Genomic DNA, 23653 nt, shown 5'->3' with positions numbered 1-23653 from the left:
AATAAGCATGTTTGTGTCAATAATGCTGATGATTGCTGCTCTTCATGGGAGTGCTCAGCAGGGCATTGCAAGTCATGTGGATATCAGAAGCACGGGCAAACTGCAGCCTTCAGTGCTTGGCATAGATGTGACAGATATTTTGGAAGAAAAGGGAAGGATTTGTTGATATCAGCCACCCTGGAGCAGCAGCTGCCATAGCTACTGGAAGTCCTTGCCTCAAGTATGGTAGTAAGTCAAGCATCTGCCTTTTTGGATACATACTTTAGTACTAGGGTGCTTGCATAGGTTAGACATTTAGATATCTTACTATTCTCTTTTAGATACTCTTTTGAATTTTTTAGAGACTTGGCAGACAGTGGTATGCTCATGACTGCTGGGATTGCTACTATTCTTAACCAATGGTTGTAGTTGCTTTGGGTAGATGATTCTTCCATCAATGCCATGTTGCTTCCTAATTTGGATATTCTGAATATCTACCTCATTAGGATTGGTTCAATGTTGTTTCCAGGAAAAATGAGAAATCCATCCGGAGACTATCTATTTTGAGCCTAACCAGCCACTGACTCATCAGACAGGTTGTGTGGTTACAAACGCTAGTGTCAAAAAAAGGAACACCTTTTGATAGGACTAATTTCCTTGTCTTTCCCAGAAGTTATGTGTACAGTTACAAACTGGCTCTGTCCCCCTTTTCAGATGGATACCACTGGGTCCAACACCTGGATTCTGTGGATACCCATGTCAAATGGGTCTATGCAGAGCCAGGTCAGGGTTCTCTACTCTTAATCTCTAAACTATATTTTTAAATACAGACATCTTCTGCACCCATCTCCTTGGGCTGTCTCTCTTATATTGGTCAGTGTCCATCTTTCTTTCTGCTATGTGGCAGTAGGATTTCCCTGTGCTTAAGAAAGCTTTTTAAAACAGTTTTTGTTCTACCTGTTGTCCATGTACTTCTACTGAGGAGAGTCCAGGTCCCAGCCCTACTCCTGCATCCTTGTTATTCCTTTTGTACAGTTAATTCAAAGTCAAAAGCCCTACAGGCAGAAAACCCATTATTCCATTGGAAAGAGTCATTCAATGCTGACCACCCTTTATCTGTATTATCAGGGCTTCAGACATTGTCTATCCAGTAGGGGTCAGATCCTATTCCATTTATTCGGTGCCTACATGTGATCCTATTCCACCTTGTTCAATTCCCTGAAAAAAAACAGTGATATGCCTACATTTGTAATATGCCATCATCCAGCCTTGAGTCACAAAAGGTAGCGAGCTTTTTTGTTAGCTCTTTATTAAGGGATGTAATCCGGCCCCTATGTGTCAAGTCTTTTCTACAAAATGGATGGTCTAATTTAAGTATGTATGAATGTTACAATCTCAAGGCCCTTGAAAGTGGACCCTTGAAAGAAATGGCATTCATAAAATAATATGGTGTTCACATGTTGTCCTGGACATATTGCACCCTGTCAATTTACACTCTCAAAATGAGGTGTCTTGTCAGTGACCTGCTTCTCCTTGTCACCTATGAAACTGATCATCTTGCCAGCATTTCATTTGTCTTCCCATGCCATACTGCCACAGCTGGAGTCAGTAAAGGGCCTTGTGTTTGTTTCTCCTTATTACAAAAGACAAGGGACAGCTGGCAGGGTATTCTTTGTGTTCTCCATGAAAGCTCTGGAACTAGCTCCCCTGTATTGGTCCAAAATGGCCCAAAGCCGGTGACCTTTAGGCACACTGCAAAAGACATCTGTTAGAGTGGCTTTTGGATGGTGCTGGATGGTGTATGCTATATGTTTATAACTCCTTTCTGGACTGACTTTTAATGCAGTATGGGACCCAGTACCTTCCCACCCCCCACCCTCTCTCTCTCTCTCTCTCTCTCTCGCTCTCTCTCTCTCTATATATATATATACATAAGTGTGTGTGTATGTGTATGTGTATGAAGGGCTGGTTACACTGGTTACACATATGTGTAAACTGTAGTTGCAAACTAGTTGAATTACTCAACCCTATGCCTGTAACTGTTTTAATCTTCAATTTGTATTAATAATATTAATATAAAGTAGTTTATGCTAATGCTTAAGACATGTTTTTGAGTATGCAACACCATTGATTCAACACTAACATGGCAATAATTGGTAATATGCCAACTGAGAGTGTAAAGGACATTCAGCATACTATACATTTGCAGGAAATTTCTTCAAATCATTGTAGTATCTTAAGAGTATGACAGAATCCATATCTACCTGTGTAGTGTACGAGTGTGATAGTTATGTAACATAAATACATGCAATACAATCAAGATTTTCAAATATGACTGTCGATATGTAGGCTCTAAAGTTCATATTTAAGCACCTAATTAAATTACCTATTGTCCAGAGGTGCTGAATAGGCCTGTGCAAATAGGGAAGTATTCGATTTGGATTCAGATTCAGCCAATTCGGAGGACAGTGATTCGATTTGGAGATTCGGATCACTATCCTGAATTAATTCGGCCAAGTTGGCTTTGGAAGATTTGGTGCTGATTCAGACAGATTTGGTGATTTGGATCAGCTGAGAAGAAGCAGGCACAATCGGGTAGCTGCAGGTTCTCCTGTGGCTCCTCTGGCTGTGCCTGCCTCTCCCCAGGTGGGGGGGAGCTGTGGGAGAAGCCCCCATGGCTGCCCTGCCTGGCTCCATTCCCCACCTGGCCCCAGCCTAGTACCAGCACTTTAAACAAACAAACAAAAAAAGCCCAACACTCAACAGCTTCAGGAGCAGCAACTGAGGTCTCTAGGCACTCATGGCAGAGCCCTCCCATGCAGTGGTGGGGAGTGGGGATTGCCCACCTGCCTGGCACCAGCGCGGCAGCTGCCCCATGGCATGGGTGCAGCGCAGCTCAGTAGGGCGCCATACACTGACTGGGAGCTGGGGCTGCTGGGGCTGAGCACTGCCAGACTCTGGCTGACATGTGGAGCTGCCCCAACTCCCAGGCAGGGCGCAGCACCCTGCTGAGCTGATCTGCACCCATGCCATATGACAGCTGCTGTGTGGGTGCCAGACTGGGGGGGAATGATTCCCACTGCTCCCCCGGCCCCGTGCTTTGCAGGGGAGCTCTGCCAAAAGTGCCCAGAGGCCCTAATTGCTGCTGCTGCAGACAGTGAGTGTGGGGCTTTAAAAAAAAAAGCCTCTTTTTAGGGCCTCTGGGTGCTCATGGCAGAGTCCCCCCCATGCAGTACAGGGCAGTGAGTGGCAGTGGGGATCGCCCCTCCCACCCCCGCTTGGCACCCATGCAGCATCTGTCACATTGCATGGGTGCAGTGTGGCTTGGCAGGGTGCTGTGTGCTGTCTGGGAGCTGGGGCCACTGGAGCTGAGTGCTGCTGGGCTACGGCTGACACGTAGACCTGCCCCGGCTCCCAGGCAGTGTGTGGTACCCTGTCAAGCCATGCTCCACCTGAGCTATGGAGTAGCTGTCATGTGGGTGCCAGGTGGCGGGGGTCAATACCTGCTGCCCCCCAACTGCCCTGCGCTGCACGGGGGAGCTCTGCCATGAGCCCTCAGACGTCCTGATCGCTGCAGCCAGAGCTGGTGAATGCGAAGCTTTTTTTTTTGCTTTTTTTTTCTTAAGTGCTGGGAGGCTGGGTCAGGTGGGAATGGGGCCGGGCAGGGCAGCCATGGGAGCTTCTTCTGTGGCTCCTTTGGCTATGCCTACCTCTGCGCCAGTGAGGGGAGCCCTGGGGACTGTGCTCTGCTGCAGCTTGTCCAGCTGGCAGGCGTGGCTTGCTCCAGGTGGCAGCAGGGCATAGCTATCGCTCCCAGTGCTGCTGTGCACACATTAGTGATGGGAGTGGGGGCTCTGTTCTGTGGCCGGTTGCCAGTTGGGGGGGAGGGGGACCCAGGATTCAGGTGCTGGGAGCAAGGACCTTAACTTTAGACAACTATTTCTGAAAATCTTGGCCAATTATATTTATGTTTGTAGCTGTACCAATGTATTAAATATCTTCCTGCTCTGCAGTTTCCTTTTATTTTATCTTATACAACTATTAAATGTATAAGTGGTTCTCCACCTTTTTAGAGTCAAGGCACCCCTCTGAAAGTGCCAGCTCTTAGCTTTCAGTTGTTTTTTGACTATGAAAAAATAATAGAGCAATTTTACTGCTGCCAAGAACTCAACAGGTCTTTTGACACTATGGAGTCCTATTTGAAATCTCTGGGTTTCTCTTGTTCATTCTATGAACCATGTCACAGCACCTGGCTGAGTCACAAGAATATTTACATATACCATCACCAAATTCATCTTTTTATTTGTATAGTTTGTATCTGAAAATTTAGTTGCAAACTTCCTCTCAAGGTGCTTTTCAAAAGTGGCACCAAGTCATTTATGAAAATAAAAGCCTTCTATAAACTTAAACCAAGGATACCAAACATGGCCCGCAGAGCCACATCATCTGGCCCCTCATACTGACTCTGTGTTGAGCCAGCCCAGGACTTTCCCCGGCATGTTGGATCTAGACTAGAGCCTGCAGCAGCTGCTCCAGCTAGTCTAGAGCATGACCTGCATGCGGTGCCTGCTCCAGCATGCAGTGTGAATCCTGCACTGGGCACCTTATGCAGGCAGTCCCAGGGGACTAGCCAGAGTGGGGAGCAGGGCTCCATGGATGCAGTGCAGTCCCAGGCCAGCCAGCCTGGGACCCATTCTGCATGCAGCGTTTGCCCGGGATCAGTTGGAGGCACTGTATATGGCTCATTTCCTTATCTAGACAGAGTGGGTACCATGTGTGGCAAGGTCCTAGACCAGCTTCAGTGAATGCTGTGAGTGCTGGATCTGGCATGGGCAGGGGCCATAGGCCTCATGTGGCCTGCAGGGCCAGCCCTGCATTATTCATCTGGCCCACGGACAGATCCCACACTGCTCCTCTGGCCCATGGAGTCAGATGAGTTTGACATCCCTGACTTAAATAAATAGAGTCTGATCCAAATGCAGTTGAAGTCAGTGGAAATACTGTCATTGACTTCAGTGAGCTTTGCATCAGGCTGTGGTACAAATTATTTTAGAATATAATAAAAAAATTGGGAGTATTTCTTTTTATGGTTTTTTAAACATTTATTTTAGACCTTCATTTCAATAACACTAAATGACATTGTATGCCTACAGCCTATTTGCAAGAGAATCTGTGTAGTGACCAGGATCCTAAAATTGAAGCCATATGGAAACTTACTGTGCATATTAAATTGTGTGCAGCAGTGTTAACAGCATTTTGATTTGTGGCTGCAAGTAATAAATGAATTATATTAATTTTGTAGCTGCAAGCTAATTTCTCCAGAATTACTTTTTAATAACCAGCATCATGTTCACGGGTAAGATTTAAATACATTTAGGAACAAATTTGTGGAATTTTTTTCTTCAAAAAAGTAATGCTAGATTATCACTCTGAGGCTGAATTTATATAATAATTCTCAAAACAGTTTTAGATATTGTTCCACTTAGGGTCCAATTACTTCCATGTGTTTACAAAAGCAGAAGCAGCCTATGTGTGCAGTGTATAAGCTCAGCAGAGAAGATGTATGCTAGGTGGAATTCCTGTTTGATGTAAGCACTGCACTTACATTTCTCTGTCTGAATGAAGGGACAAGTTTGAAACTGGCTGAGGTTTTAGGGTGGCTTATCTCTACATATGTGGTGCTGAACTACAAGTCTGAACCACTGACCTATCTCTTCCAGTCTGAGGAACTTACCATAGACCTGGCAACAGTGCAGTGCAGAGGAGGACAGTTAGCCCGTGGACTTGCAGCTTGGAATTTCTACTGTTGATATCTAGTTGTCCCAGAAGGCCCGAGTAATCTTGCTTCAGCATGCCTTAGTTGCACAGGAACAGATTTAACATATTACAAGTGATTCTGGTGGCCCTCTGATTTGCTGTATGTGAAAAAAAGGTTATGTTCTAGTCTGGTACAAGACGAATGTGCAGAAGAATGACCATAGTGTAAATGCAAAGCACTTAGGCAGCTTGTATTGTTATGTTCTCATGGAGGCCAGTAGGCACAATTTAATTGAACTACTAAAGAGCTTTCTGTAGGCTTTGCCTATTGTAGGGGCCATTACTCATGGAAGAGTCACCATTGTATAGAACATGCTGACATCTGTGTGGGTACCTGAGGGTACAAAGAATTCATGAGGAGGAAGATGTGGATGCTTTATATAGCAACATACCTCCTTTGGGGCATCTTTTTCAGGCTCAGCTATTGTGATGTGCTTGTTAATCCAACGTGAAAGCTAAACTATCTGGGCTGGATGACCTGCTGTGCAAAACAGCCCCATGGTTGAAAGTAAGATTCAGAGGGACTAGTAGCCAGGGCACAACTGCTGTCCATGCAACATCTACCTGATTTCCAGCCCACATCTTTCCCAGCACTTGTTTCTATGAACACTGTGTCTGGGGATTTTGTAGGTTCTTTTTGATTGTGTGGTTGCTTTGACTTCATATAACCCAAACTCTTTGCTATTGGAAGTGGTTATCAGAGGTTCTTCCTTGGGCATTGTGGTGGTCATTCCAGCTAGCTTTTCCTTTCCCATCTCTTGTAACTGTTCCAATTGTTCCAAAAAAAAGGGGGGGGGGGAATGAGTGAATCCTCTTAGCCTGAATATTTTTAATGCCTCTTTATGAGGAAGAATCAATATTTTTAAAAATAAAACAACAATGGTAAGAACACAATACATTTTGGGAGAAGCAGAAGGCCTTAGAGACTGCCATGACTATGATAGTCATGATAGGTTAGAATTCCCTTGCTGTTAACTTTCACATTGGGCATCTTGGGGACTGGTGACTATGTCTATACACAAGGGAGAATCTGTATCTTTGAAAACTCCTCCAATTTGCTTTCTATCCTACTCCACCTTTCTTCAGGTATCAAAATGAGAGTAAGGGCATTTGTTCAGTCATATGATTTTCTGACATTTTTGGTTGGGCTCTCCCAACTACATAGGATTTGTTTCAAGCTGGGTGTGCATATATATATATATATATATGTATAATGTGAGATGGTTTCGAGAGAATCGGTTTGATTCAGTTGCAGAGGTTTTTTTCTGTTGTGGGAAGCAGAGCACTTTTCGTGTTTGTGTCTAGAATAGAGGCATTGCCAAGACTTGAAGACCAAGGGCATCTAATAAAGGGCCTTTAATGAAGAGTGAAGTTCAGGTTTCCTTTGCAAAATCACAGTGAAGGGACAACACAGACAACAGAGCGGGAATCCTCCGTCAAACTCTGGAGACTGAAGTTGGATTACTGCACAGACAGAGACTGAAAGACCCACAGATCCTACCACTGTTATCTCAGTGTAGAACTGAGTAACTTTTCTGTCCTGCTGCATCTCACTTCACAGGGGCTGTATCCTCGTATCCCTTAGTCTTCACCAGGCTCATTCCCACACTTTTTCTAAGGACTTTAAGAAAGCTACTAACATAATCTATCTATTGTCCTGTCTTCTACCTAGCAGAAATGTCATTTCAGCTGCATTTAAGCAGTATGCTGCTGCTCAAGTAGCTATAAATATATAACTTCCTAGGTCAGGTAATGTTTACTTTCCCATCTAATTCATGTTTTCACTGACAGCAGTAGTAAAATACCCATTCCACAGGAACAGTCTTTAGTTTCTTCCACCCATGGCTTTCAAGAGATACGAAATCAGTAGTCTGGACCTCATCTTGCATTGATTTTTACCCTTTGTTTTGAAAAGGTGGTATTTACATTCATTCAAGCTTAATTTAAAAAAATATATATATATTTTAGTGTGAAAGATACCACAAACTTAAAGTTTCTGCCATACAGTTAGACTGGCCATGGCTTCATCTTAGAGGACGTTATCTGACATACTTATAAGATCTAACTCAGAAAAAATATTTGTCTGGCATCTGCTCCACAAATAATTAAATACATAAAAATCAGGAGGCTCTTGTAGTTTGGTGAGCTTGCATGTCCTTTAGAAAAGACAAATTTATAACCAGGTCTGTTATTCTTGATTCTGAACAGTAATGGCTTTTAAAACTTTCCCAAATAGCCCCTGTTGTATCACTGCAACAATGATAATGGTCTTGCTTTCATACAAATGGCATCTTAACTTACAGTGCAGGTAATACTGTTACACAAATAAATACAAAAATACTAGCAAAAAGGGAGCTTGCCTGGAGGCTGGTCTATATTATGAGGCATGCCATAGTTGTGTTGGCAGAGCTATATTGGCAGAAGTGCCTGGTGGAGACATAGTGTAGGCAGCAGAGGGTGCATCTGCACATGATATTAATGTACCTGAACAAACACTGGCACAGTTTGTTCCAGAGTTTATTGCTCCTGGGAGCAACTTTTACACAGGTGCCCAGGACTGTAGCACATTGAGCAAGGGTAGAGCAGCGCCGGCTGGCAGGGAGCCCTGGGGGTCAGCCTGATAGTCTAGAGCTGCTCCACCCAGGCTTAACACGCTATGGAGGCACTGGCTATGGGGCAGCCAGCAGTCAGCCCCTGCACTGTAGCACCCTTGTGCCCCAGCCAGCCCTGGTCTACATGTGCATTGTGGCCACTAAATAATTCTGTCATAGGATTGTACTTGTTCCGGACAGTACTATCCTACAGAGAAGTGAATTAGTTTACTGTGAGCTAATAGTGCTGCCTTTGTAGATGGTGATGCTTTACTGTGGAGCTAATTAGTCAACTCCGCAGTAAAGCACATGTGTAGAGGTACCCAGAGGGGCTTTTTTGCAGACTTTGTATCACAACCTCCCCAAATGACAGAAGCTCTGACAACTGAAGCCATTTTCTGCAGGCTTAGCTGCATCCAACCGGTAGCTCTTGACAGCAGTGGTAAGTCTCTTAGTGGTTGTGATTTTTGTCAAACCCAAGGCCATTTAGCTATGTTGGGAAAGCCATAGTATTAGACCAAGTCTAAGAAGAACAGCCCAAAGGTAAAATGAGCTTTGGGAGAAAAAATTGAACCAGTCTGTTAAGAACTTCTTTGGATGAAGCTAAGCTGCAGCCACTTTTTATCCCATATAGCATAAGTGGTTGTTTGGGGTGTCCTTTTCACTCATTCTTGGCATAAATAACCAATTAATTCTGCAGAGGCCATTTTGTTGACAAACTTGGCTTCCCCATTCCCTCCGGGTTATTGTTTCAAGAGGATTTGGAGGAAATTAAGATAACTCTTCTGTTGGCATGGAACAAAAATATTTTGAGAGAAGGCTTGCTACATTGTATTTGAAGTAGGGAGAGCTCAGAACTGGAATCTCGCATCTTAAACCCCTTGTTATATAGTTAGCTTTGAATAAATAAGACATGGCCTGCCCTTGAGATTCAATGGCACTGTGCCAGCTGCCCTCCAGGCTGATCTGTTTCTCTCCAGAGCAGAATCTCAAACTGTCTCTATGATTCAGTTCTGAGTCAGATTCAAAATAATGCTTTCTGGTCCTGCGGTAGCTAAAATGTCATGAAAACTGATGTTTTCACAAAATTTCACCTCAAAGTAGCAGACATCGAAAAACTGGTTTCTTATCCCATTTTGTCCTGGAATTTTGTTACACTATCTATCATGTAAGATTTTGGTATTGTCATTTCAAAGCTGATTTGACATTGACTATGGACCATTAAAGTAAATCTGGAGGCTAAACATTCAAAATTCCTGATCCATAATATGAAACCTAAATCCACATGGCTAGCTTCAAATTCGGTTATTTTCCTGAGGAGGGATTCTGCCATATGTTTCAGTGGGATCCCATTTATCTTTTTTTTTTTTTTTTTTTTTTGGCATTTCATTAAACTTGCTATCATCTGAGTGCTCTGAAGGCAAAGAGAATAAAAGGAGTGTATAGTGGGTAGAAATGGGAGAGGAAATCCATTGGTAAAATTTCTGCTGTTGCTATTGTGTGCGCACAATTTTTATATATGTTGGGGGTCTTTTTCGTTTCCCACATAAAATGCAAAAAATTCAGACTGAAAGATGGCACTACAAGGTTGTTTCCTAAAATGTGTGTAGGGGGAGAAGTGTGCAAAGTGGGTATAAACCTCAGCTAGATTCTGACATACCCTCCCAGTCTCCCAAAAGAGTGCAGGGATCTATAAGAGACATCCAGATAAATGATTTGGGGAGCACAGGACATGCTGAATCAGAGACGTGGTCCATCCAGTCTAGTATCCCAACTGCAACAGTGTCCACCACCAGATGTTTCTATGGAAAGGGTAAGAACACAGCAGTAGACAGGTATGTGGCTAATTTGAAATAGTTTAAGCCATGGAGAATGAAGTTTGCTGTCTTGTCCAAATGTTTAGTTAGTGCTAATTATTATAACTCTGATATTCTTGTTATCCAAATAAATGCCCAGGCACCTTGATAGTCTTGCTAAATTCTTTGCCTTGCTGATATCCTGTGACAATGAGTTCTAACAGCTAATTTCATATTGCATGAAAAAGTATTTCCCTTATCTGTTTTCAAGTTTTCACCTTCTAATTGGATTGAGTTCCTCTACATTGTTGTGTTATGAGACAGGAAGAACAGAAATGTCTCATTTGCCTTCCTTATGTGCCAGCCATACAACATACTGTCTTGAAGGAAATGGTTGCAGTTAAGAGGATAACAAGGTAGGGCTTCCTGTTTCTCTCTGCATTGTACACAAGTTAAAAACTCTCCTGTCGACTTTTGCTTTGTGGCCCTTGCTGTTACAAACCGTACCTCACAGGCTTACACACCTTTAAGGGAATTCTTTGGTCTTCACTGGAGAGCCTTAAATTGAGAGGACATTCTTGACGTGTTTTACAAATGCACACCAAAAGGAATAGGAATTGCAATTAAGTATTTAGAATATGTATTTTTCTGTGACTGGTTTGGTGCAGGGCATTGGAGTTTGTGACTGAAAGCAAAGGAAATCCTTATCCAATGTCTCTAAATGTTTCAAAACTTCCCAGCCAAAGAACATGTGTTTCTGCACCTTTTGAGTTTTTTTTTTAATATGGCTTGTTTTATCATCTACTCTGGGCTAACTTTATGATCAGCAATGTCACGAGCAAGACTGGCATCCTCTCTGAGCTACTAGAGGGGGATTATCTGTGAATTACCTCCCTATGTGGTCCTACTCCTTGGAGCTGGGTGAGAAAGACCTGAACTGGCCGGGATTTTTTTCTTTGCTTCCTCCTAGTTTTGCAGCCAGAGGGGAGACTGGAACCAGCTCTTAAGCTGCTGATTTAATATAAAAGCTCATAGCCAGAGACCCCCCCCCATATTATTGGGCTTGAATTGTTCACTTGTGCCTAGGGTTGGTCTTGCATTTGCTAATTGCATTGTGGCAGGCTTTTACTTCCCTCTGTTTTCAAGCTTTTGTATCTTTTATGTAGCTTTCCCCCACAACTTGTGTGTCTGTGCATGTGTGTGCACGTGCATGTGTACACACACACACACACACACACACACACACACACACACACACTTCCTAGGTGGTTGATGCCATTGTAGAAAGTGCACTTTGCAATGCTCCACTTTTGTCTTGCTGCTAAAAAAGCCTAGCATTCAAAAATCTAAATGCATGAGGCAGCCTCCTAGAGAACCACTCCATACAAGGGCCATTTGTTTCTGGATCCTCCTGTTAGTGGTGCATTGTACTCTGTGGGTATTTTCTCCTTGCTTTTTCCCTGGTTTCAGGCTCAGGACAATGCCCAGATAGTATGCCAGTGGCTACATGATTCTGTCCTTTGCATTCAGGTTTTTCTCTCATACAACCGTCTGTCACCTCTTTCTCCCTCATGTGGCCTTCTGTCATCTGCTTGTATTTTAAGTGCTGGTATCTGTGTAGACAGAAGCAGATACTAGGAAAAGGGTTGCTTCTCTCTCCTCTGTCTCTGCTGTTCCACAGATCTCTATCCAATTCAATTCAAATAACTTAGAGATGATTCTGAGATGATCATTATTATCATTATTTATTTATTAATTACCAGTTCCAGCTCTTTTCAGTATAAAAACCTGCTCTCCGCTGCTTTGACATGCCCTGTTGCTGGTCAGAAATTTAATAGACCCAAGCCAAAACTGTGGAATCAACAGCCCCGAGTTTTGGTGGAGTTTGGACTAAGATCTCTATTTTTATAATGAAAGACAGCTGTGTCTACAATGAAATATTCCACAGCAAAGCCAGGATCCAAAACACCCTCCAGTGTCCGATTTTCACTACTAGGATCTAAATCCAAATATTGTATCTTGGGCCTATCTTTAATCAAAGGAAAAGGCAAGTGTCATTTATAATCAAAGGGTCTCAACAAATTATTGTACTGAAGAAATAAATACCAGCCACCAGTAATGCATGTTAACAATTAGAGCTACCTGTGAAATTGGGCATGAGGCTGCAGTGTAGTTGGCAAGAATTATCAGCCTGCTCCATACTTGTGGGAGAGTCTGAAGTTCATCAGTCATTTACAAACCATTATCCAGCCCTGTGGTCCAGTTTCTGGTCATTACCAAGTAACTTGTATGTGGAGCTTGTTTTTGATATGATAATTTTTATTTTTAAAATTGATAACTTGGTATATTGTGCCCTGTAACTTTTCCAGGATCAATATACCATATAGAATGCTTGCCAGTGCAGTTGATATTTAACATCTCAAAAACTGTGTGCCTCAACTACAAGCAAAAACTGCACAGTTTTAATTTCAATCACTTTCCAAGCCAATTTAATTAACCCGTTGCCATCCCCTGTATGTTCCCTTTTATTCCATCTTAAGAGCTGCGCATTTAAATCAAGCTTAAAGCTATTCCTGATTTACTTAAGACAAACTGAGATAAACCTAGCTTAAATGGAAATAAAGAGTCCATGAAGCCTGTTAGCACTGATTTAGCAAAGCTCAAAGCTCAATCAGTTTAAAGTCATGCTTGTAATTTAAATCCATGCTTGTAGTTTAAATCAATTCAACTTTTTCACTTACAGCTAGCAGTGATGTCCATCAGTCTACAGTTTACATGCCCTTCCCTAGCCCATATCCTCCCTAAGTCCACTCCACTCCAGAGCTGTTCCCTAATCATAGCTGTTTCTATCTGGGAAAATCTAGAGTGCTTCATGTGTGATGGTAATATATGTATTTGAATGTGATATAAAGTAAACTCTTAGAATTACCCATGGTTTCAAAATCCAAATGCATGCATTAAGAGTGTGCCGGAAATAATGCTGTGGAAGAAAAACAAAAGGCAGCTGTGAACTAGGAAATAAATATCAGGCAAAAGGCAGTATCACAGCTAAGAGATATACTTTAAAAGTGGAAACATCTCTGTTTAATTGCATTTAAAATATGTAGTGCGAAACCACAGTTATACATTGTTATAACAAACCTTTCCATCTGAAATCAGAATAATACAAAAAGGTGCTGATACTGTTGTATGATTGGGTTTAGAATAACTGATGTGAAATTTTGACAACATTGTCTAACATGATTTAGCCCCTGTCAGCAAACAGTCAGTGGTGATCACCTCTTTTTTAATCTTACAGGCCTCCCATCCTCCAAAATTTTTTTTATTTTTGCATAGCTTTAAATATTGCTGTCCCCCAACCCCTACACCCACAAGCCCATCTCAATTCAGGGATAGATTTTTAAAATTCTTCAGAATTTTTAAAATCCATTTCTTAAATACATAATATATAATTTCTACTCATTATAAATACATTATTTTTATTCATCTGAATGTAATAACATGCATTTGTATCATTACAAATTGTACAATCAAAATAGACATTGACTTTATACAGTGTGTATGCCTTTATTTCAATGATATTGTTTAGACACACTGTTCAACAAATCAAGCGAATAGGGAAAAAAAGGCAGGGGGTGGGGGAAATTCTCTGGTAAGAAACAGAATCTCACAGTGTTTACAGACAAAAAAAAAAGGAAAAATACTTATAGGAAAAAAGATTTATTATTACATAGAAAATTCCCACAATAGTTGAAACACACTTTAGAAACTAGTAAACACGCTAAATAGAGTTGTGCCAATTATGTAGTGCACAAGCATCTGCTTTATCTTAATTAGATGGGGAGGTGAATGACCACTGTTTATTTTCATTTTCCTCATTAATTATGAAAAACTGCATTTAATTCATCTTGCATGGTGAGAGACTGGCTGCGCAGATGTAAGTCGTAAGGGAAGTGGCTCTCTGTAGGCAACCTGAACATGGAGCTCTGCCCAAGGGGACCCCTGGGTGGCACTGCACAGTAATGCATGCCATAATTGTAATTTTTGCCATAGTCCAAGCCTTCTTCTTGCTTCAGGGAAAATATCCCATTATAGTTAATTGGGGGAGGACTTAAGGGACCTTCAAACTGTGGGCTGGCACACTCAGGGGAAGTGCTTTCATAGAAGGACTCATAAGCACTGCAGTAATTGTAGGGTTTCATAGACTTGGAGTTGTCCAGAGTTCCATGCCCTGGGGGAGTGCTGAGCTCAGGGCTGTGGTAGGGAGGATAGAAGCTGGAATATGGTGACCTTGTGTGATGGGCAGTTTCACCGGTTTGACCCATCAAGAAACTTCTAGCATTCAGCTGCAGGCACCCCGCCACCAAGTTTGTAGTTGGCTGGGACAGACCTTTGCACAGGTTTTGGACGAACGTGAGTAAGTCAGGTCTCTTGCCAATTCGCAGGATTTCAGAAAGAGCCCAAATATAGTTTTTGGCTAATCTCAATGTTTCTATTTTAGACAGTTTTTGTGTTTTAGAATAACAAGGGACCACTTTCCTTAAATTGTCCAGAGCATCATTAAGGCCATGCATCCTGTTCCTTTCTCTAGCATTGGCTTCTTGTCGCCTGAATTTGATCCTCTCCATTCTTATCTTGCTTGTCTTTTTTTTCCTAAGGCCCCTCCTTCTAGGTAAACCATTCTCATCCTCCTCCTCTCTGTCTTCTTCCTCCTCTTCTTTTTCTGTGTCTTCACCAGCGGCCCTTTTGATATTCTTTCCTCGGAGTACAATCTGCTTTGAAAAGCTTTCTGGATTTTTAATTTGCTTTTGGTCCTCACTTTCTCTGGAAAACTTTCTGCACATCTGGGATTCTGGCATTACAACAGACTCATCAAACGGTAGTGTTAACATGGTTCTATAATCTTACGTTACCTGAAAGAATGCCAGCACAATGCTTAAATGTTTCCATTTGTAAAGTTTAAATACTTACATACACATTATATCATACCTTTTTCTTGCGCATATATATGGTGTGCATAAATATATGAAGACGTCTACAAATGTACGTATATGTAATAGACAAAACACAATTTTCTAATAAATATATTTATCAATTGCAAACGCTTTTATATACACATATTTTAAAGAACATTTAGCTGTCTGGTGTTATAAAAACATTGAAACATGCAATATGTCACCACTATGTAAGTAAATGTTTTATAAGTAGATTAAACATATAAAATAATTTAAAGGATATACTTAATTCTCTATCCATATATCTTATTTTTAACAAGGTTTAGATTTCCTCTCCTCAACACAGTGGAATTTAAGGAAATGCAGCAACATGATAAAGCAATGCAGAAATGCCATTAATTCACATTCCCCTGGGTAAAAAAATGAGAAGAGCAAGACCACTCTTACAAAGGAAAAGTGACATGTCTCTATTAACTGAAAGATAAATATAGTTTTAAAAAAAATCACCTTCTGAGTTTTATTTCAAAGTTTGTTCACATGTATCTTTCATCAACATATTTTGGTTCAGTGAGTTAGTATGGGTTAGAAAAGAATTTCAGTGGGAGAAAAGATAAACGAATCATGTAGTAACTTAATTAAAAATGAAGTGAGAATTTCTAATGATCAATATGAAAATGTGTGACAGTATTTATTTCATATTAGGAAAAAAAGCAGGACTGAACTAACCGTATTCATATTAGAGTTGGTAACAAAATCTTTGTATTTTATTTTTAAAGACTCTAAAACAAGATTACAATTTTTCCTTTCTTTTCTTTCTTTAAAAAAAAAAATCAATTAGGTGGGGAGGAACCCCCCTACACGCTATAAACAGTGTTTATGTTCTTCAATGCTCAGACGTCTCCCTCCAGCTAATATCTGACAGGAATGGTCTGTGGATTCTGACTGCAATTGTGCACGTGTGTTCAGAATCCAGAATGAAATTGGAAAATAATTTGCTTTTCAAATTATTTATTTTGTTTTGGATTTCAGTTTTGCAACAGCAAACACTTGGATCCACAGTTCTCCAAGAGACAAGCACAAATAATGCAGGGACTTTTAATAGAACAAAACTAAACAAAAACCCAAATAAAAGATTAACTCTCTTTGTATTGTCTATATACTTGCAATATTACATAATACCAATGAAAGTATGCAATTGCATCATTAGAATGAAATGTTAGGAGAAGTTATTAGGTAGTAAACAGCATACAAAAAATACAAGACAATGATACTGTATCTTTAAACACTTGCATGCACACCCAGCACCAACTGAAACATATCTTTATTTATATTACCTTAGCTTTTTATTTCATTCAACAATCAGTTTTCATTTTTTGCCTTCCAAATCTTTTCAGTCTGAATGTCGCATCGTCTCCTGGAGTCTAGATCTGTGTATATCTGCACTATCTCATTGATCTCTAAAAAGTGACATTGATGCCAACTGCCAGAGCTGGTACCCATGCCATCTGCTAGTGACGTCACAAGGCAGAGAAAACCATGTGATCCTTTCTCCTGGGACCTACATTCTGCACTGATCATCTGGCATCCCTGTAAGTGGGTACCAGCATTCATGTATCAACACAGAAGGTTAGAGTGATAGAGAGAAAAAAAATCTGCACCAGCATTTCACATACAGTAGGTACATTTCTACTGGAGCTGCTTCTGTTTAGCAGTCAGTCTATATTGTCAGACATGCCAACATTCAGTTTTATCCCTACCTGCAGGTACAACTGCTCCGTAGTTGTTAATATTGCAGTCTTTATTTAAAGTGTTGTGTTGCATTGAATAGGGTCCCAATCTGTGCATCTGGGTACCCAGAAAAAAAGCCGTGAAAGGAAACCAGAAATCAGAAAGTAATGAAGGCACTAGGGCACACCTACACAGGGTTAGCTTTATGTGTAAGGGGGCATAATACTTGGGTGATACTTCCGTGAGCAATCTTTGTGTGTGCATGTGTTTAAAGGGTTGTGTGCTATTCCAGATCTCAAAATAATAGAAGAAAGCATCCTGCTGGGGTCTATAGAAGAAAAACTCAAATTCTTTTCCTCAGTGACTTTTTGTAATATCCCTGGAAAAAAAGAAAAGACATTAGATGAAAACTAGAAGGCTTCAAGAATATAAACGTGTTCTGACATTAGAAACGAGTGCTTTGCAGGATAGATGTATACACTCACTTTTCACCCATTGCTTCCTGTGCAGCCCTTCTTAACTTGTGAGAATCGGAAAAATTTCCCCTTACTTTTCTTTCTAGGTGTTTTGCCTTCTCTTAAACCTTTTCCTTAAAAATTAAAAGGTCTTTTCTGTTTTAAAAATGTAGATGAGATTTGAAATATTTAGCTGCATATCCATTTTCCAACTGCTTCTTTTTCTTCTCCTTTCTTCATTCTGTTTTTCTAGTCTCATTTTCTCTTCCCCGGTCAGCTGTCTCTCTTGCACTATCTGTTCTTTCTGCCTTAACCCTTTTGTCTCTCTCATCAACAAGACAAGAAACTGTTAAATGAAGCTGACAAAGCCTTTCAACTAAGCCTTGCTTTGGAGCCTGTGGTAAACTCCACCTTGTGCTTTTTTATTTTATTTAGGAGTGAAATGTCAGACGTAAGCAATATATTAGCAAGAGTTAAAGTGAGAATGCAGTGTCAAAGATAGAAAAATATTTAAAGTTTTCTTTTACTATTGTCACGTATTGTAGCTTTTTAGTGACTCTGTAATCTCTGCTTTAAAAAGTGAGATTGAATACGGTTTTAGTATTAAAGTAATCCCTGGCAGAGCTGCTATTGTTATGGGTCTTTGTCAGCATTTCCATTATAAATCCTGTTTTTGAAGGGTTTATAACTCATCTGCTTTAATTCACATCGGGCCCAAGCTTGGCATTAATATTCTCGTCCCCAATCCAATTATTTTTGTTTTCTCAAAGTTTTGTTTAAATCTGGGTTGGGCTTTTTTTTGTAGAGGAGGAGACAGCAAAATTGCATGTGTGTGTGCACATGTGTGTGCATGTGGGCAGGTGTGTGTCTAGGTATACATGAACTTTAGACACTTTAGCTCAATTAACACACAACCTTTATTTTCTTATTGCAATGAGAAGCTGAAGGTCATTAGTACTTAATCTAGGTTGGGCCTCTTTTTTAAAGATAAATGTTTTTTGAAGTGGCCAAGATTTTAAAAGTTAAGAGGCTAATGCTGGAGAGAGCAAGTTCTGCACTATTCATTACATTTATTTCATTCTATATGGAATAGTATAATCCGTATAATAGAACAAAGGTTAAAACCCCATTACTCTCCATAGGAATTTATGTATTAAGATTTATATTATGAAAGGTCCTAAGGGTTGTCAACCTTTTTACAGACTTTGCATATTCAGATTATTACACAATGCACAATATTCAAAATGCGTGAAGTTCTGATCACCTGAACTCTGTTTCAATGCATACTAAAAATCCTAAGGAAAGATTGAAATGAAATCTGTATTAGTGGAAGAACTGTTAAGTTTTCAATCATATTCTCCAAAATACACGTTATCTAAAATACAAATACTTTCTCTCTTTATTTCTGTTCAACTATTTAGAAAACACTTAAAATGTTATTGTAAAATATAATTGTGGTGTATTTTATATTATTACTAAATTAAAATAAATTGGTGTGTGTGGAAAGATTTCCTCTAAAGCAGTTGCATTATATTTTGCAGACTCTTAATCCATCATTTGACCTTTTTAGTATTTTCTAGTAAATTGCTGAGAAACAAAATAGCTGAGATATCCAGGTTTAAAAAGCATCTACTATGCATTCATAATAACTTTTCATAAGGATTTTTACTATACATTTTGTATTGTGGATCCATGATATGCAAATGTGTCCTGCTGTTAATATGCATTCACAGCATACCCCATAACTGCTGCTTTCCTGTCTACTGTGAATGCATGTTAAGAATAAGATACAAAACATAGTTAAATGGAATGAATATGCAGCACATACATATTGCAGAATACATACTGCAGAACTGTTCGTATGCACAGATTGTAAAGGTTCAAACCACAATAGTGAAGGTATTTCAAAGGACATATTATTATAATATACTAAACTCAGTTAAACCTTAATAGATGCATTGAAATGATATTGAGTTCAAAGGATTTCTAAACTTGCATCAAGGGCCTGATCCAAAGCCTATTGAAGTCAATGGGAGTCCTTCCACGAACTTCAATAGGCTTTAATCAGATCTCAAGGGAACACCTTCTCTCTCTCTCTCTTTTTTTTTTTTATGATGATCTCCTAGTTATCCCTCTCCTATCTCCCCCACCTCCCAGTGACATTAAAACAACATGAAAATAATGGAAAGTCTTGCAATTCTTACTGAGGACTAGATTCTGATATTGTGGCTTACATGGTACTGTACTGCATTAGAGGTACCACTCATGTTGGTGGGACGCTTGGGCAGGAAAGAAGTACTCAATGGGAATAAGAGCAGCAGAACCCAGCCATCAGTTTTTTATTCACATTTTAATCAGTCCTGACTGATCCTGCCACCAAAGTCACTAGAGCCAGAACTTCTCTTCCCTGCTTGTCCACAACATCTGTGTAAAGGACCAAGGGATATGTTCATGCAAATGTCCCATCACATTCCACTGGGTGTAAAGATTTTCCTCCCTCTCCTATTGGGGATCCAAAAACCTGTGCCAGGCCACAGCTATCTCTAGCTCTAAGTTCTCATACCTAGTCATTTCCCATCTGCCAGAAAAGACCATAGAACCTGACTTATTTTCTCAGACATCACTTTGAAGGCGTCCAAGTCCCTCTGGGATGGGATGGTTTCCATGAGGAGAGTCTCCTCCATTCACAGATCTCAGGAAAGTGATTCTTGTCTCAGTAAAATATTACCAAGAACCTCAACATGTGGTTTGGTGTTCAAAAAATTTCTATTAGATCAAGAGAATTTATTTCAATCTGAAATAATATCTTAAATCCATTTTGAATTAAAGGCTCTTGCCATGGCTGTTGGAGACTTTATAAATTGCTTTTGTAATATCTTAGATCTGTAGAATATAAGGATGGCATACTTTTGATCCTAATTCTTTGTGGTTTGGATTGACTCTTAGGGATAAATTTGGGAGTGTTGCATAGGAACTGACTATACAGATTTACTGGGAGTCACATGGCTGAAACATAAACACTGTCTTTTGAAAATGGACACTGTGTTAACTATATGATTAACCAAAATATATTCAAAATACAAACTTTGTCTAAAATCACTAAAACATAAATAAAATGGGCCCGATTTAGCTCTCATCTATGTATGGTATAATTTTGTTGACCTTGAGTTATTTCTAATTTGCTCAAGTGTAAATAAGTAATGGAAGAATCGGGTCAAATATGTTAAGCAGAGTAGAAGCCAATGATGTAACTGGGGAGGGTGATAGGGGCAACCACCCTGGGCACCAACTTGGCAAGGGTGGGGTGCAAAAAAAAAGGAAGCTGCTGTTGGTAGCTTCACATTCACCATTGCAAACTGAAATTCATCACTTCCCTTTGTCCTAGGAGCCTAGCCATGTCCCTACAGTGCCAGTAGAAACAACTTATTTTAGGAATAAAACCCCAATTATATATTATTTCCACTGAGGGGTTATGCTTTAAAAAGTGATGGCACCATATGGCTCACCGGTTTTCATCAGATTATGTCCCTTGTCCAGGTGTAGACCGATAATCCTGTGTTTGGTTGAGGACAGTACAAAATGTTTTAGAGCAACATAGAATTTTCTTTAATTTGCTGGTTTAAGCTATCCCTTTCCCCCTGGGATTTCAGAGAATCAGGCAGTAACTGTCATGTGGTAATGCCATTATTTTTTAAACTGTAGGGGGTTAATATCATTACTCATGCCTTGTCGTGTAAGACAGCCCTACGGTACAGCTGGGATTTTAGGTTTTTTCATTCATACTCAGTGCCTGGAATTGTTGCATGTCTGATGGATTTTGTTACTAAAAATGGCTGATACACTTAGACTAGGGGGTGCTGAGTTTCCCGAGGTATACTTTTGATGTACACCTTCTAATCAGGAGAGAATCCAATGATTGGATGAGTGCCGCAGGGTAGTGTTTTCTTTTTATTATTACCAGAGAACTTAAAACATAGGATATTTTAGTTGCACCTTACACAATTTCACTAATTTACACAGAATTTCCTGTCTTGCTGACTTGTTTACTCCATGTCCCTGGTTTTAGAATGACTGTATTTACTTGAATACAAGACAAGGGTTTTTTTTCTCCAATCAGCATGGGGAAAAAAGCCCCTTGTCTTACATTCGTGTACAAGGAAATCTTGTTAAATACATTGGCCATCATTAAACTGCTGCCAAAAGTACCATGTGCTCAGTAATGGACATAGATGATGAAGTTAATTAAATACAGCCAACACTGAACATGACTATATAACACATGACCCATATTGTGCAAACACACCTCAAACCACATTAAGAAACCCGCGCACCCATTACAATAAACGCACCCGCTCCCAGAAGGCTAGGCAATCACAGCCCATTTGAATAAGATATATGGTAGTGCCCACTAAACGCTGTCCCCCCTCCCAACCCCCCCCTTGCTGACTCTTTCAAGTTATGGTGAGCCATGGTGATACATTTCTACTTCCTTTTCACTCCCACAGCTGAGCTGTGCCTTTCTTTCCCATTTCCAATAATTCCTGTTTCTTCACCAACCTTAAATGCCTCACAAACATCATGAAATAGGGCCTCAAACAGTTCACCCAGAATCCCTCTGTTGCCCCTTATCTTAGCTTGTCATACATGATTAGTGTGGCTCTGCCCTCCGTGAAGTGAAGCTTGACCAGGTGGCCCTGAACATCATCTACATATAAATTTGTGGAGGATCCCAGGATTTGTGACAAGAACACCCAGTTGCATTCATGCGTGGGTGGCTAATTAGCACATGGATCCTGAGCAGTGCTGAGCTGTGGGGTCACCATGGCTTGAAATCCTGTTGACTCTGGTAGGGCCCAGCCCCCTCTATATCATAAATGTTGATTTTGGCTTTGAACTGATATCACGAGTAGTTTGTGCTATATATAAGTAGGTGCCAGAGTGCTGCTTAAACATGTGTTTATGGAGTACCTGTGCTAAAACTTGCAGCAGTTTCAAGAAAAGGTAACTTGCCTCAGTTCTGGATCAACTAAGTCCATGACTACTATATGCAAATTACTACAGCTATGCTTAATGTCAAGCTCATTGTTTTCAAACTTGCTCCTCATGTCCATGGGAGAGCAGGGCCTGACAGTAAAGAGAGGGGGAAGGGGCTGCTGGGGAAAGAAGCTGGGGGGAACCAGAGAGCAGGGGGATTACCTGATCTTCTAGATTTATTTTCCTTGTAGCAATAGGAAGAGGGCAAATCTAAGGCAAATCTCCAATAATTAGATTCCAATAACTGGAAAATTATAATAAATATATACATTTTCCATATATGGAATCTAATTATTGGATAGAGCTCTTATAACCAGGGTCATCTTTTATTTGAGTAAGTACAGTAGATTAAATCTTTACTAGTGCCCATTATAAGAGGGGATGTGTAGCTGCCTGGCCAAGAAGGGGCCTGGAATGGAGCTGTAACATCCCATCTCAAGGCCTAGGATGGGTGCAGGTTAGGTTCCTCACCCTCATTATGCGTGTGGAGGCAAGGCAGGGGTCACTCAATCACCTTCTCCTTGAGGCAGTACAAGAGAGTACAAGGCAAGAAGCTCTAGCTTTTCCACACGTTTCAGCTCTACTGTGAAAAGCAATAAGGTGATAGCTCTATTGTATATAAGTATGCAGATTTTACTCCCCCTTCCCCTCCTGCATAGCTTCATTTGAAAGGCATATTCTAACCCTTAGCACTTTTATATTAAAACCGTCCGTATTGCTAAAAATCTTGTTAAGCAATGATCAGCTAGCTCTCAGTTATCCTCGCCGCTTGTTGAGATTAAAGGAAACATGGAGACCTTCCTCTGGACATGCATTTTCCATCCCTCTGGATTCCCATAATCCATGAGGTTGGCAAGCTACATTGTCTTCCCTATTCCACCCAAACCTCATCCACCTGAGAGAAGTGAAGGTGATTGATTCTTCTAATTGTTTTCTTGCCCTCCTGTAGACTTCTCTCTGGGAGGGTATTATCTACTCCCTAGCGAATGACCACAAACTATGGACCTAATCTTGGATCTATACCTAGGCAGAGCTTCCCTTGGTATCAATAGGAGATTTGAATACAAACTTCAAGATTCAGCTAGCAGAGCACAGAAGCCTTACAGAAGGCATAAATTTAGATGACAGGTATATAAGTTGTAGCCATATTGGTCTAAGGACATAGGCAGACAAGCTTGCCAAGATTAATTTTTCCAACTGTTTGAATTGGTCTAATAAAAGATATCAGATTTACCCAAACAACCTTTTCTAAAAACTGAGATGAGCAGTTTGTTCAGGACTGCATAGCAGGCTGTAGA

The 23653-nt window shown here is 40.5% G+C and overlaps 1 protein-coding gene across 1 annotated transcript; it reads right to left on the bottom strand.

Moving 5' to 3' along the window:
* Positions 1–13568: 13568 nt before the first annotated feature.
* On the bottom strand, positions 13569–17358 carry NEUROD6 (neuronal differentiation 6). The gene is made up of 2 exons (XM_006275820.3): positions 16473–17358; positions 13569–15096 (listed from the first exon to the last, which is right to left on the bottom strand). Exon 2 carries the CDS (start codon positions 15073–15075, stop codon positions 14062–14064), a length of 1014 nt encoding a protein of 337 aa, XP_006275882.1. The 5' UTR covers positions 15076–15096; positions 16473–17358; the 3' UTR covers positions 13569–14061.
* Between the last annotated feature and the right edge of the window lie 6295 nt (positions 17359–23653).

The sequence above is a fragment of the Alligator mississippiensis genome, chromosome 5 (assembly GCF_030867095.1).
Source record: "Alligator mississippiensis isolate rAllMis1 chromosome 5, rAllMis1, whole genome shotgun sequence".
NCBI lineage: Eukaryota > Metazoa > Chordata > Crocodylia > Alligatoridae > Alligator > Alligator mississippiensis.
The sequence above is the reverse complement of the archived record's forward strand: the minus strand, read 5'-3'. Positions and strand labels throughout refer to the sequence as shown.